General features: G+C 45.5%; 1 protein-coding gene across 4 annotated transcripts in view; it reads right to left on the bottom strand.

Moving 5' to 3' along the window:
- Positions 1-15,287, bottom strand: part of CAMK1D (calcium/calmodulin dependent protein kinase ID) — a 507,262-nt gene that overhangs the window by 25,634 nt on the left and 466,341 nt on the right. For all 4 annotated transcript variants that reach the window (XM_049626848.1, XM_049626847.1, XM_049626850.1 and 1 more), the window contains one exon: positions 14,666-14,741. In XM_049626848.1, coding sequence (XP_049482805.1) covers positions 14,666-14,741 — 76 coding nt within the window. The remainder of the gene's footprint in view (positions 1-14,665; positions 14,742-15,287) is intronic.

Here is a 15,287-nt window from a genome sequence, read left to right as displayed (position 1 = left end):
CCAGTATGTGTTCCACAAAAATCTGCCAGATGAATGAGCCCATAAACACCTCCCGGTGTTTCTGGGACTACCACCCCATGCACTCAACCCCTCTCTGAACACTCGCCATTCTTCCTTCTACTTCAATCCCGTCTCTTTCTTGGGTCCTCTCAAAGAATTTTGAAAGGATCTCTTCGTGGCTATTGCATGTGTCTTACCACCTTGATTGTGAGTTCTTAGAGGAGAGAAGACTTTGTCATATATTGTATTTCCTTTGTATGTTTCATTAGCATTCAGTAACAATCAATACATATTTGTTGGCTGATTATTCTTTGATAAGTGGGAAATATTTACATGAAAAATGCTTGTGCATGTTTGTGTGCACAGTGGCACACACTCCAGTTGACTTACAAAGTAGTGTTGATCATCCTGAAATGGATGAATAGTTTCCGGAGAAAATAATTCAACTAAACTTTCTCATGTGTTACAATTTTTGAGTCATTTTTGCAGTGAAGCCTCCTAATGCCCAGTAGCATCTTCAAAGCAGACTGGAATAAGCACAACTAATCATCAACCACCGTTTAGCTCACATTTGTCCTGTGCCCTGAAGGTTTCCTCCATGTAATGTCTCCCAGGTCTGTCTGCCCTCCAACCAGGAAATGCCCATAAGAGGACATAACCCATAGACTATACCCCCTGCTTATTCCCAGTATGAATCCTCAAACCAGAAGCTGAAATGTATGCCTGGAGAAGGACTTTACATAGTAGGGGGATTGGCACAGAATCAAATTTTATTCTGGGGTCCAGCAGTCATCGCCTGGCCTAGCACCTCAGTTAGGAGCCTGGGAAAGTGGGCCCCAGTGGGAGAGGTGGTCTCAACCACAGCAAGTGGCAGGCCCGGGCATCTATCTGCCCAGGGCTCTTGTTTAGAGAAACAAAAGCAACTTCAGTCCAATTCTACGGAGATTTATGGAGCACCAATGTTTGAGCCAAACGCTGATCACATGGTCGTGAAGACCAGCCCTGTTCCTGTTCCTCAGAGTTCAGAGTCCGGCCACATGTGAGTGAGACAAGTAGGGCCCTGACTCTTCTATAGAAGAGGGACTTCGTTGCGTGTGTCCTGTAAACTTAAAATCAATGGCCACTATGTGTTGAGTATTTACTGTGTATCAGACACTAGGCTATGCAATTTACACGTTCTGTCTCATTTATGAGCCATGTGTACTTAGGACGTAAGCATGTTCATCTTCCATTTCCAGGTGAGGAAATGCATGTGAGATGAGGCAACTTTCTCACACCTAAGGGGCAGAACAGAATTTTAACTTTACTCATCCAATTCCAGAGCCAAGTCATCTTAACCTTTAATAGGAGCCCTGCAGCTGGATAGGTCACGGCAAAGACGAGGAAATGCCACACACGTCCTCTTCCTAAACCTGTCTCTGAAGTCAGGGTGCTGTGTTTTTGTACATGATGAAACAGAGCCAGAAACAAGGCTATATGACCTGCCAAAGAGATAAAGAACAGCTCCGAGTCCTTGCACTCAGAAAATCAACACCTACCCTTCTACCCAGCCTGCTTTCTGGAAAGACAGAAGGAGGGGAACAGCTGGGACTATTATGGCCTGTCCGTGGGAGACAGGAATTGGAGAAAAATGAACCTGAGTCTATATTGAACCGGATTCCAATATGATCATGTCCAGTAGCCTCATTGAGTGCTTTGCTCCCACATGGAGCCTAGAAAGGAAGTAATGTTTAGAAACCCTTCTGTCAAGACATCATGGAGCCCGGCAGGACTGGGAAAGAGTTCAGGCATCCCTCACTGACCCAGAGCAGGTGGGAAATCAAATAACATACATAAGTGAATTTTCTAAGCACTTGAAATGTGCTTAAGTGCCAAAACTTATTTTCAATATTTTATGCAAAAAGCATTTGGGGTGCAACAGTCCATACTGACAATCGAATTGTCACCAGAAAATGGCAACCCAGAATTTGCTGTTTAGTTTAACTGGATAAAAGGGCTCTGAAGGAGAATGGAGAAGTGACTTTTCAAGGAAAGGTTGGTATTGTCCTCTGAGAGCCGACCGCCATTTGCTTTGTTTTCAGAGAGGTTTCGTGGTGTAGTTTCCTCAGCCTGGGATTTAGAGAAACAAAGACACAGATTTCAGGGGCACCTGGGTGGCTCAGTCGGTTAAGCGTCCGACTTCAGCTCAGGTCATGATCTCGTGGTTTGTGGGTTCCGACCCTGTGTCGGGCTCTGTGCTGACAGCTCAGAGCCTGGAGCCTGCTTCTGATTATGTGTCTCCCTCTCTCTCCGTCCCTCCCCTTCTTGCACTCTGTCTGTCTCTCTCTCTCAAAAATAAATTAAAAAAAAAAACATTAAAAAAAAAAAAAAGGACACAAAATCCAATCTTGGCTCCAACAAGTACTGGTCGAGTGACCTTGGGAAAATGACATATCCTCTCCGAGGCTCGGTTTCTTCTGTGAAATGAGAATAATAACACCCACCTTATAGAGAGATATAACATGTATAGCACATACTATATAATAATATGCATTATATACAAACACACACAAAGATGGATAGACAGATGGATGCAGAGACATGAAGGTAACAGGTATACCACCAGAAAGTGCTGTCACACTGTGATCACTAAATGTAGGCTCCCTCTCCTTTATCCTGTCTTGTCTTTTCCATCCCACCAATGCTCTGTAATCCCTTTCAGGCTCCTTCAGCTGAAGCACTGACGTGGGTCGCTGCTCACCACCAGGAAGAACAATGGGGCGGGGGAAGGAGGGCTGGGGGCAGAGGAGCAGACGCGGCCCGAGGGACTCAGCCCAGTGGCCTCAACGTGAAAATGAAGTGACATACCTTTAAACTTTGTGCAAAGTCTCAGAATCATCCACGAAGGCCCATCCCTCCTGACCTAAACTATAAAGCTTGCTACAGAAAAGGAGGAAGAGCCATGATCGAATTCTGGTCATAACTTCGTGCCCTGTGTGGTGAAGATAAGGGTAGAGTGTACCAGAGATCAGGTTTTCACTCCGCTCTTTGTATCCCACTATTTCCAAGCATTTAGCCCGGGAGCCCTCAATTCCGGGAAGAGCTCAAGATTTCCAGAGAACATTTACGCAAAGGCATTATTTGTGAAGAAGAATATTTTGATGGAGTTAGGCCAAGGCGCCATGGAAATGGCGAAAACAACAAACCCCTATGTATATTATTGCAAACTAGGTAAGCCACATAAGGTCAACCCAGGCCCAAAGAGTCTCTGGAAAACATTCACAAAACCAATCAAATCTGGGTATCCTCCATTGGAAACCAGGGTCTGTCTGATATGCAATAACTCTGGTAAGCCCCCATTTGACTTTTTGTCTCGGCACTTGGTGTGTATTTATGAATGTCTGGGTCCTGTGCTAAGGAATCTGAGTTTTATTCATCTTACTCTGGGTAATATAACTTTCATAAAATAAAGCAAAGCTTTTTAAGCTGATAAACCTCTTGTACTTAGCTGCAAGGCCCACTTAGTGAACAAAACAGGTTTAAGCGTATCATGCGGATTTATAAAACAGAATGACCAATGAGACCTGAATCATTACAGAGATGTAATCCAATGATTTCAGCGACCATATGTTTGACCATGCACACTCCAGAACTTTCTCCTCACAAACTTGGAAGAGATCAGGCTGGAGAAAGCAGGAATGGTTTCATGTATTAAAACCATGTGCAGGCTGACTTCAGCAAAACACTGTTGATGAAAATGTAACAGACAAGTGTCCCATGTCATCCCCGGAGATTTGGATAAGGCCTTGAAAGCTGAGAATGTGTAAGCAGATCAGGGAAAGATCTAGGGGAGAAAGGAAACACATTTCTTGGACAGTTTATATACAACTGGGGCTGAAGATTGGGAGCCGCCGGGAAGGGTGGGGGGGGAAGGAGATTCAGCACTTCTCCAAGCGTGAGAAGAGAGTAGCATACTCCATTTGGAGTAAAAGAGTTTGTAAAGGAGCGGACCAGACAATGCAGCATCCACAGCTGTTGGATCGTGATCCACAGTGCCGCTTCCAAGTGTATCACTTTTTGATTCTTGCGTTAGCCACATGGACAGCACCTTGAGGCTGTCTGGGGGACGGACACAGAGGCACTGAGCCCCCTGCTGCAGGTGAAACACAGCCAAAGGAAGCCCAGACAAAGCCACTTTGCACTCCGCTCGCGCTGACCACGGAAGGGAGGGCAGGTGGGGAGGAAGATGAGCAGGGAGAGCTTCAAACAGCCAGGACTGTTGTGTTAGGAAAAACCCAGCGAAACTTCCAGCAGCTAAAATTAGTTCTCACGAGTAATGGATTTCATCCCGAAGCTCTGAGGGGTGCAGACATCCAGTCTGGAGGTGATTAACACCAGCGTTAACTGATGATTCTGAACCCGGGCGGATTTCCAATTCGACTTTTGCATCTTGACTTTTTTTTTTTTTTTTGGTTGCAGGGCTCTTGCTTCCTCCCTCTCGGCTTGTTTCCTTCCTTTTCTCTCTCCCGTTCTGACGGGCACACAGTTACGATTCTGCAGGTGAAAAGCAGACCAGCTGCTGCACCTGGGAAGTGTGTCGGTACAGCCACGCCATGTGCTGTCCACTTGTCCCCTGGCCTCTGCTTACTCGCGTACGAAGCGCTGCTGAGAATGCCTAGCCGGCAAGCCCTCGGAGCACAGCAAAGGGATTAGAGGGCTGAAGACGGTCCCCGGGTGCTGTCTTGCCAACGCATAGTGCAGTGCTCGGTGCAGAGTCACGGGCTTTGGCATGTCCTTCCGTGGGTCCCCTTACCACCTCCACGAGCGTTTCCTCACTTGCTCGTGGAAATCAGGGACTCTCCCCTTCTCACTTCCATCACCTGCGCCTCCTGGTCACAAACCCAGCTCAGAGTAAGTGGTCCAAACTCATGACTTGCTCCTACACCCCCCATGCACTTTCTGCAGCTTTACGCTAGCTGTGTGCCACCTCCTTCCTGCCTCTGGGCTGCTGTGCTACGTTCCAGATGGTAAAACATAATAAGGGCCTCTTTTGAGTCTTCCGTTTGCTCAGTATGGTGATAGGTGAGTTAAAAATCCTGATTCAGGGGCACCTGGGTGGCTCACTCGGTTAAACATCCAACTCGTGGTTTTGGCTCAGGTCATGATCTCATGGTTCCTGAGTTTGAGCCCCCCACCGGCCTCCGTGCTGACAGTGTAGAGCCTGCTTGGGATTCTCTCTCTCTCCCTCTCTCTCTCTGCCCCTCCCCCACTTGTACACTCACTCTCTTTCTCTCTCTCAAAATAAATAAACTTGGAAAAAATCCTGATAATTCAAAGATTATATTTTCCCCATCATCAAGTTTTAGACATCAGAAGGTCAAAGCTGGATCACATCTTTCAAGTTCTATTTCAAAAATTATGTTTCAGACTGAATAGTACATCTTCTCTCCAACACAGTAAGCACATCGTTATCTTCAGATAATTGGTCTTGAAGGATAAACCATCAATCTCCCTGCATGATGGCCCTGCCAATATTTGAAGACTGTCCAAAGCCAGATCACCATCACCTTGTGGAGACTTCCTCAAGGCCAGGACAGGGTTTACAGCTCTGCCCTGGGAGCTCTTGCCTCTCATTTCGGTGACAGCCACCAAGACTGGATTTTAACTGATCTGTTTACTGTCTGTCCCCTCCAGCAGACAGTGAGCACCCCCAAGTCCGAGCTGGTAATAAATCCATCTCTGCAACCCCGTCGTATTGCCTGACACATATTCGGCTCAATAAATGTTAAGTGAATGCACGTCAATCCTCTGCCTTCTGTTCTCCAGGAGAAATATCCTGAAGCGTTAAATGACAGTTTCCAGGAGAGGATACTGATGATGCTGACGTGAACAGAAGAGAGCAGAGGAAGTGAAATGTTTTTCCATCTGCCTGAAGCCCTGCCATTGAGTGTAAAGGTGGTATAGGTGAGACATTCCCTACGAGCTTCTCCCTGAGGTGTCCTTTCTACCCCAGGGCCTTTGCGAGACAAAGACATTAGTGGATCCCACCTTCCCTGAAATGACTGGCAGGAAGTTGCTCCCCCTCCCCCAACTAAAGTGCAGAATTTCTTGACCTCGATTGCGCTGCTTGTAAAATTTCCTCCATCACATCCGTGCATACCCCTCCACCCACTTTCTGAAACCAGACAATATTTGTTTGACTATTTCCTAAGGGTTGAGAAGTGAACCAACCATCAACAACCAATAAAGTCTTTCCCCAGAAGCAGCAGGGAGAGGGTCACAGGCCCACAACAAAGCAGGAATATGGTCAAGCAGTACTTGTGTCTGAGACTAAAGGTAACCAAAAGGCATTTAGCCACATACAGGATCCACTCAGTGTAGACTATGGACGGGAGATGAAGCACCTTTCTGGAAATCCTTGGAAAGCACCATAGTGAAATGCAGTCAGTGAAATAAAGTCAGTAAGCCTGAGAATTATGACAACCAAAGCCTGCTCAAACACCGATAATAATGCCTGAATGATAGAAGATAGAGAAGGCTGGAGGCTGATCTTTAGGGCAGGAGGGAGGAGAGGGAGGCGTAAGCCCTGGCCAGTCTGTGGCCACTCTGACCAGCCACCAGGGACAGCTGTGTCACAGAGGGACAGAAATACCCTCGGATATAGAGAAGAACCCTGGAGAGGACTCTAGGCTTTGTGAAAACACGTAAGGCCATCCAGCTTTAGGCTCTGATTCCTTGTTTGTAAAGGCAACTTCTGCTTTTAATCTGCTTTCTCATGGAGCATTTCCTCTTGTGGGGAGAACATGCTAGTTTGATGACATGTGTATCCAATTACCCTGCAGGGCACGGATCTCATGATTTAGTAAACTGACACTCCAGGTTTTTTTTTTTAAATCTCTTTTGAGTCTGGCTAGTGTGAACCAATTCACTGGGACTGTCTGAGCAAGATGAATAAATAGATTAATTTAGTTCCTGAACCTCAAAAGCCAAAGTGCAGCCCATGGGCCCAAGGCAGTCTAAACAAGGCAATGTGTCCCCTCCCACAAAGTTTATGAATATAACAAGATGATTGCTGCCTACTGGCAATGCCAGTTAATTATTCTTATTAGTGCTAACACTTTTCACACTAATGGTAGTAACCACCATCATAAGCCCCATGCTTGGCTCTTTCCCTGGGGCTGAGTAATTACACCACATTCTCTCCTACTGGAGCTTGGGTTCCGGCTCTCTCCCTGGGACATGTGTATCCACAAAGCCGCATCTGTCAATGGTTTAAAATGATGATGACTACCTTGACAAGGAACATTCTTTGTCTCCAAAAATGGACCTACCATACAGATTAGGCACTCTTATCACCACTCTTTACAAAGCCAATTACACTGAGTACCAGCTGGCCGATAGATATTTATGTGACCTCGTTTTAAAGACTGAACCATGTAGGAGGCCAGTCAAAAAGTAAGGGGATTACTGTAAGTATTTTGCCTGGAGTTTCTGTTAGGCAGAGAGGTCAAAGGCCACAACAAGGGTAGGGGCCCTCCCCACCCACAGCAGACCCACCCTAACCCTCTGGCCTTCCCAAACGCTCTCATGCCCAAACTCCGTAAGGCCTTGCTCGATTCTTAGACTGACACACATCCACTGTGTTTCTCCATAGCACAGAGCATGCTGTATCCCTGAGCATAAGTGAGGCAAGCCATCATTAACTCATCTCCTTGAAATTTCGAGAAAGAAAGGCAGTGTGCACATGATGGCAAAATTCAGTCTTGTCAATGAAATGCTGATTCTCATCTCCAGTGGGCACATTTATTTCCTTGGAACTTGCGGGATCTTGGCTGACCACACCTCCAGGCTGGACACCGACATGCCCACCAGGGTGTCCCTCACATTCTCCTCATTCTTCTCAGTAGCTTAAGTGATGCAGGCAAAGATGTTTTTCCTAAGTCCAGATCCCTAGAGGGACTCTGGATAAGGACCCATTAAATGTGTTTTTAAAAATGAGTATCCCTCATAGGAAAAAATATTTCTCCTTCCAACATGATGGATAACATAGAAATGAGTGCAGAGATCAAAAGAGAAGGAATACATCAGGTATCTGCACTGACAAAATACAGAATGTCTGCATGCAGAGGGGACGTTTGGTACATGGCCGGTCACAGCCGCTTTTGCTGTGATTGATTTCTCAGTGTGACAGGTTTAGCAAATGAAAATAATGCTGCACTTCAAAAAACTGCAGAGGCTAACCTTTTTTCCATTACAGGTGATATGAAGAACAGGGGTTCAGTGCTGACCCCCGTGGGACAGCTGCCTTCCCCTGTGCGCTGCCTGTGGGTCACGACCTGCTCAGCAGCCTTGCTCACTGGTCTCCAGACGGAAGATGAAAGCAGGGAGTCGGGGTGCAGTAGGAAGGTCAAAAGTCCCAACATGGGTAGGGGCCCTCCCCACCTATGGCAGACCCACCCTAACCCTCCAGCACGTCAGCGGGAAGTAGCAAGAGTCTGAGACTGAGATCCAGGAGTTCTGACTTCTAACCCTAGTTCAACCTGGAGCCAGCCTTGCACCAGGAACCCCAACCAAGGCCAGGGGCCTTTTACTGAGTATTTTCATCAGCACTCAAATGTGCCTCAGGCAACCTTGATCCTGTGCCTGCAAGCATCCCTCTCCCCTCTCTGAAATGCTAGTCTTATCCAGCCTCCTAGACATACCTGGCATGGTGCCTCCTCCTTCCCGAACACCCCTGTCCCCATTGGTGGCTTCAGCCCAGGAATTCCTATAGCTGCACACAAGCCCCTCCGCATGTCACTTAATCTACTTTATGAATCTTCTTGTCCCACCATATACACTGTTAATATTCTCATGGGAGGCAACATGCTTTTGTCATCTTGGCATCTTTAGCACCTAACACAGTGCCTGGAATAGAGAAGGTACTCAAGAAATGCTAGTTGTTGACACTAATAATGATACATTTGAAGTGAGTGGTTCTCCAAGCATAGCCATATTATGTAGAAAAATTTTATCTAGAATGTGGCCTATCAGCCATAAAGATCTGAACATCTTGGAAGGTATGAGAGAGAGGCTCAAAGTCTCCATTTATTCTCTGCTTGAGACTCTCAGAGCTCTGGAAGGCACCAAGGAAAACAGGCACCCTAGCTGCCATTTTGAAATACGACACAGCTGATAAATCAACTGGAGACTAATCCCTGGAGCAAAACTAGTGGTGACCAGGTGACCACCAAGTTTGAGCTTATCAATTTATACTTAAAATAGAAATAAAGAAATATAGTACTGTTTTACTTAATACTATATTTTAACCCAGGCAAGTATTGTATTGTATACTGTAATTATAAGGCTTTGGATATACTACATTCAAACCATACCCAGATATATATGCCAAGCATCTCTATCCCAGACTTTTGACCTCCACATGTGCATACACAATTGCGTGGATATCTCAAAGTTTATCTCAAGTTTAACATGCCCCAAATGAAATTCTTGATCTCACTGATCCCCCTAGACTTGCTCCTTCACCACCCTCTATTCTTTTTTCTTAGCCATCTACATGAATGCTTATGCCAAAAACTTGGGTTTACACCTGAAACTTCTCTCTCCTTTAACCCCATATCCAAAATACACCTGCCACTCGATCACCATCACTGCCTCCCTGGTGGAAGCAACTGTCACTGCTCACCTGAAAAAGCCTCCCAACAGTCACCACCCTCCACTCTTGCTTTGTCTAACCCCCGTTCACAGAGAAGCTGGAATAATACTTGAGTGAAAATCAGATCAGTTCCTATCTTTGGCCAAAATCTTTCTTTGGCTTCCCACTACATTTGTTAAACCTAAACTTTCTGCCACTTCTCTCCTTCCCCAGGCTCTTGCATATAACTTTCTGATATCCTGTCTTGATATCATACTCTAACCATGTTGGACTTAAAAAAAAATTTTTTTTTAACATTTATTTATTTTTGAGAGAGAGACAGACAGACAGACAGACAGACAAAGGGCGAGCGGGGAAGAGGCAGAGAGAGAGGGAGACACAGAATCCGAAGCAGGCTCCAGGCTTTGGGCTGTCAGCACCGCGCCCGGTGCAGGGCTTGATCCCATGAACCGTGAGATCATGACCTAACCCAAGTCATACATTTAACCAACTGAGCCACCTGGGTGCCCCCTTGCTGTCCTTCCTGGTGTTTTCCTACCTATTGGGCCATGGCAGACGTGTTCTTTACCTACTGCAAATCCATTTCCTGCTTTCCTCTTCACCAGCAGAGGTCACCTGCTTCATTTGGCCAACCAGCGATAATCCCATCTTCTTTGCCAGGGACTCCTTTAGAAACAGCATGGGAGGCATTTCTGGCCAATCAGACATGAGGGAAAGTTGCCTGAGGGACTTCTGGGGAAGATATTCTAGCTCTTCCAGGAACGTGGGGATAAACATCACCTCTTCTTCCACCAGTCAATGCTGTGTCTGTCCAAGATGCCCGACGCTGCGGTGGCCATCTTGTTTGGTTGTGGGGGGGCGGGGGGGGGGGGGCGGTCGCAAGGAAAGATTAACGTACTGAGGATGGTGAAGAGCAGGGATGGATACCATCTGGGAGTGACATTCTGACCTAGGCAGTCTTGTGGCTCCCCTAGATCCACACTTGTTATTATGTGAGGTATGACTTGTTTTCTTGTTTTAAATGCTTAAGCCAGAATTTCCTGTCACTTGCAGCTGAAAGCCTCCTCTGTGCATGCTATTCACTCTGCCTGGAACACTTTCTCCTCACTCTATCTGCTGAACACTCACACATCATTTAGGTTTTGTTTTAAGGCCCCTTTTTCAAAGAAGTTCTCCTCAGCCATTTACCCCAGTGGAAACGAGGCAACCTCTGTTCCACTTTACTAGGGCACCTCATGCTCTTCCTTTAAGGCGCTCTGCACGTTTTTAAATGTGTTGCACATGTTGCACATGTTTAAATGTTCATTTATGAGGTTTCTCGGAATGCCTGTCTCTTCCATGAGACTGAGAGCCAGCTTCACAAACCCAGGGACTGTGTATGTTTTGTTTAAAGCTCATTCCCAGGATCTAGCATAGTGACAGGTGCATGGTACGTACTCAGTACACATTTGCAGAAAGAAAGAAATAAACACAAGCTGGATGTCACAGGGAAAGAAACATCCTGTCTTCTCTCACTGACATGGCCACGTCTGCATGTGAAGGGCATGTGGCGTAGCAGAAAGAGCTGGACTGGAAGTCAGAGCTGGGCTGGGGTTCAAATGTCAATTCTGACACCAAGTTATATTATTTAATGTCCTCAAACTGAAGTTTCATCTTCTCTCAGTGGGTTTAATAATAACTACACCTATCTTGTAGGATTGCAGGGAGGTGAAGGGAGATAAAACCTGTGAGAATATTTATATCCTTGCACTGTTACACAGATGTTTGATGTAATATATATGTGTATATATAATATATATGTGTATATATAATATAGATATATACGTATTTATTACATATACATCATTGATATTATAAAGTAGGTACTATGTCCATCCTGAAATGTCCATGTTTTGAGGAGATTCTGCTATAAGAATTTCATCAAGCACAACACAACCAAATCATTTACTATGGACTGAATAGCATCCCCCTCAAATTCGTATGTTGAAGCCCTAACCCCCACTGTGATGGTGTTTGAAAATGGGGCCTTTGAGAGGTGATTAGGTTGGGATGAGGTCATGAGGATGGGGCCTCCATAATGGGATTAGTGCCTTTATGAGAAGAGACAGGAGACACGAGACAGCTTGAACATTCCCCTTCTGCCTTGTGAGGACACAACAGGAAGGTGGCAACCTAGGCAGAAAGAAGGTCCTCACCAGGAACTGAATCAGCAGGCACCTAGATCTTGGACTTCCCAGCCTTCTAAACTGTGAGAAATGAATGTCTGCCTATTGAGTCACCCAGTCCATAGTGTTTTGTTATAGCAGCCAGAGCTGTCTAAGACACCAATGCCCATCCCAGTAAAGCTGTATGCACCTCCTTCTAGCTGTGCAGATATCCTACCCCAATGCCAAGACTTGAGGGAAACCATTATACATACAAAGGGAATCTATAGACATTAGTGTAGGCCAGATGGGTCAAGATTCAGAAGAAGTGTGAAGGCACAAACAAGCAGAAGCCCAGATGAAGGGACACTTGTGCCTAGCCCCAGATTTCTCGAGGTGACGCCAGCTTTGGTCCTCTGCAGGAAGAACAGTGGCCCATCATTCATTTCTTCTCATCTTTCATGTCAAGTTTGTCAAGGCATGACCTCTGATATGAATTTCAGCTCAGAGTTTAGGGGGCCAGAGTAAATAACACACGGCCTGTGTCTGATATCTACCTACGCAGGAAGCCCCCTAATGAGGTATGCTAAAGTGTATGTGTGTGTGTGTGTGTGTGTGTGTGTGTGTGTGTGTGAATTTATTAGGGGGCAGGGTCCAGAGCTTCCACCAGATTCTCAAAAGGGTCTGTAACTCCCCCCGACACACACGCTAAAAAGGATGAAACTACTATAGAAGATGGTCAAGATGCTTTAAAAGTAAGAGCACTATGTAAATGCAATGTTAGTTTTATGGCTCAGATGAATCTGCCCTTTACCTATTTCCATAAGTGGGAGTCCTACGGGCCAAGGATATCAGAACAGATAAATCCTGTGATAATGGCAGGAATCTACAGGAGCTGTCAACTAAATCCACATTAAATTACAAAAGCTGCCCGATTCAATGTATGCTGTAGAAAGACCGCTTGCTTTCCAGATAATGAGACAACGCCAATACAGGGGGGATGTTTCCAGCAGTCCCTGAGGATGCCACATACTGTCAGACCTTTCTCTGATCACAATCCCCCACGGTCTTTCATTGTGTGTAGCAGACTCTGTCTGCTAGAAAGCCTTCCCTTCCTTGGGAAGAAATTCATTTCCTATCAATTACAGACACCAGTTGGCCTAAACCCAGCCTAGCAGCGTGCTCCATTGTAAGTGTTTGAAAGTATCACTGCCAAAAGAAATTGTAATTAAAAAACAACTTTACAGTGGACTGAAGCAAAACAAAAAATAATAATAATAACCAAAACTGATAACTGTGAAAACAACTGCAACAACCCTATGCCTATGACAGCCCTTCCTGGGTTGTGGAGATGAGGCACCTGAGAAGAGATGAGGTATCTAAAGAATAAATTCTGGTTTTCACCATATTTTTCTCATTTTGATTTCTTTTGAAGATGTCCTAACATTTTCATAGTCATTTGTATCCCCAGGAAAGCCAAGGTGGCACATGAAGAGATGCTCAACATCATTAGCCATAAGATAAATGCACTGAGGCATTATTCATAACAGCCAAGATATGAAAACAATCCAAGTGTCCATTGATAAAGAAGATGTGATACACACATGCACACACGCATGCACACACATACACACACACTGGAATATTACTCAGCTATAAAAAGGATGGGATGTTGTCATTTGCAACAACAGGGATGGACTTAGAGGGTATTTTGCAATGTGAAATAAATCAGACCTAGAAAGACAAATACTATATGATCTCACGCGCATGTGGAATCTAAAAAAACAAATGAATAAATAAACAAAAAGCAGAACTGGACCTATAAATACAGAGAACAAATTGATGGTTTGCCAGAAGGGAGGGTGGAGGGGTAAAATGGGTGAAGAGGAGTGGGAGGTACAGGCCTCCAGTGATGGAATGAATATGTCACAGGAGTAAAAGGTACAGCATGGGGAAAAGAGCCAACAGTATTGGGATAGCGTCGTATGGTGACAGAGGGTAAGCTACACTTGTTGTGAGCACAACCTAACGTATAGAGTTATGAAATCACTATGTTGTGTGCCTGAATCAAATGTAACATTGTGTGTCAACTGCACTCAAAAACATTAGAAATACATTTTAAGAAAGAGAAACGCAAATCAAACGCACGATGAAAGCACTTCATACCGATTAGGACGGCTGTTAAGAAAAGGCGGGAAGGATGTGGTGAGACTGGAACCCTTGTGCATTGCTGCTGGGAACGTAAAGTGGGGGCGCTGCTATGGAAAACAGCGTGGAGCTTCCTCAAAACGTTAAAACGTAGAATTACCGTATGATCCAGCCATCCCACATCCGGGTAGACACCCAAAGGCAGACATCTGAACACCCATGTTCATAGCAACATTATGCATAACGGCCACAAGGTAGAAACCCCCAGGTGTCCACTGAGGGATGAATGGATAAACAAAATGTGTCATATGCATATAATGGACTGTTCGTCAGCCTTAAAAAGAATGAAATTCCGGCACCTGCTCCCACATGGATGAACCCTGAGGACATTATAAACGAGAAAGCCAGTCACGAAAGCACAAATGCCATATGATTCCACTTACGTGAGGAACCTAGAATGGCCGACTTCACAGAGATAGAAGGAAGAATGGAGTGTATCTGGGACTACAGGGAGGGGACAACAGGAGTCAGAGTTTAATGGGGACAGAGTTTCAGTTTTGGGAAGATGAAAACATTCTGGAGATGGGTGGTGGTGACTGCACGACAGTGTGAATGAACTGGACGCCACTGACCTGTGCATTTAAAAAGGGTTAAAATGGTAAATCCTGTGTTAAGTGTATTTCACGACAATAAAAAAGAAAGAAAGAAAAAAGAAGCCAAGGTAGCAAGCAATACTCACAAGATATAGGCAATCACCCCGATGGACCAGCAGTCCACAGCTTTGCTGTATGGTTTCTGGGCCAGGACCTCAGGAGCTGTGAAATGACAAAGGAGAGACACAAGCCTGACAACTCAAAAGCTGAAGACATAAAACACTTCTTAGATTTTTCTTTTCTTTTTCTCTTTGCGGCTCAGGATGAACTTTCTGTCATTCTAAAAACTGAGTAGAGATAGAGGACCTATTTTGGGTGTTGGCTTTCTTAACTAGAAAAAAGTGAGAGCATTTGTGTGTGTGTGTGTGTGTGTGTGTGTGTGTGTGTGTGTGTGTAACTGGAGATTATCAGTCAAATTCAATCAGTCAATCAACAAATAGGAATAGGTAGCTCTCTCACGTCAGTGCTGTGCTAAGTACTACAGCTCAGCTGAGACTGAGTCGGGGACAGGTACACTTCACGGGAGTCTGGGGTGTGACTCCACCTAAAATTAACTCAGGGAAGCCTCTCTGGGCCCAGCACAGGGCCTCCCTGGGTGCCGTGGGGCATGAACAGGAAGCCTGTTCCTAATGCCTTCACAGAGCTCACAATCCAGGGCAGTGAAGACCTGAAATCTGGCCCCTGGGGGGCCTGGCCCAGGCCCGCTCT

The sequence above is a fragment of the Panthera uncia genome, chromosome B4 (assembly GCF_023721935.1).
Source record: "Panthera uncia isolate 11264 chromosome B4, Puncia_PCG_1.0, whole genome shotgun sequence".
NCBI lineage: Eukaryota > Metazoa > Chordata > Mammalia > Carnivora > Felidae > Panthera > Panthera uncia.
Note: the sequence above shows the minus strand (reverse complement) of the source record. Positions and strands in the feature narration are given on the sequence as shown.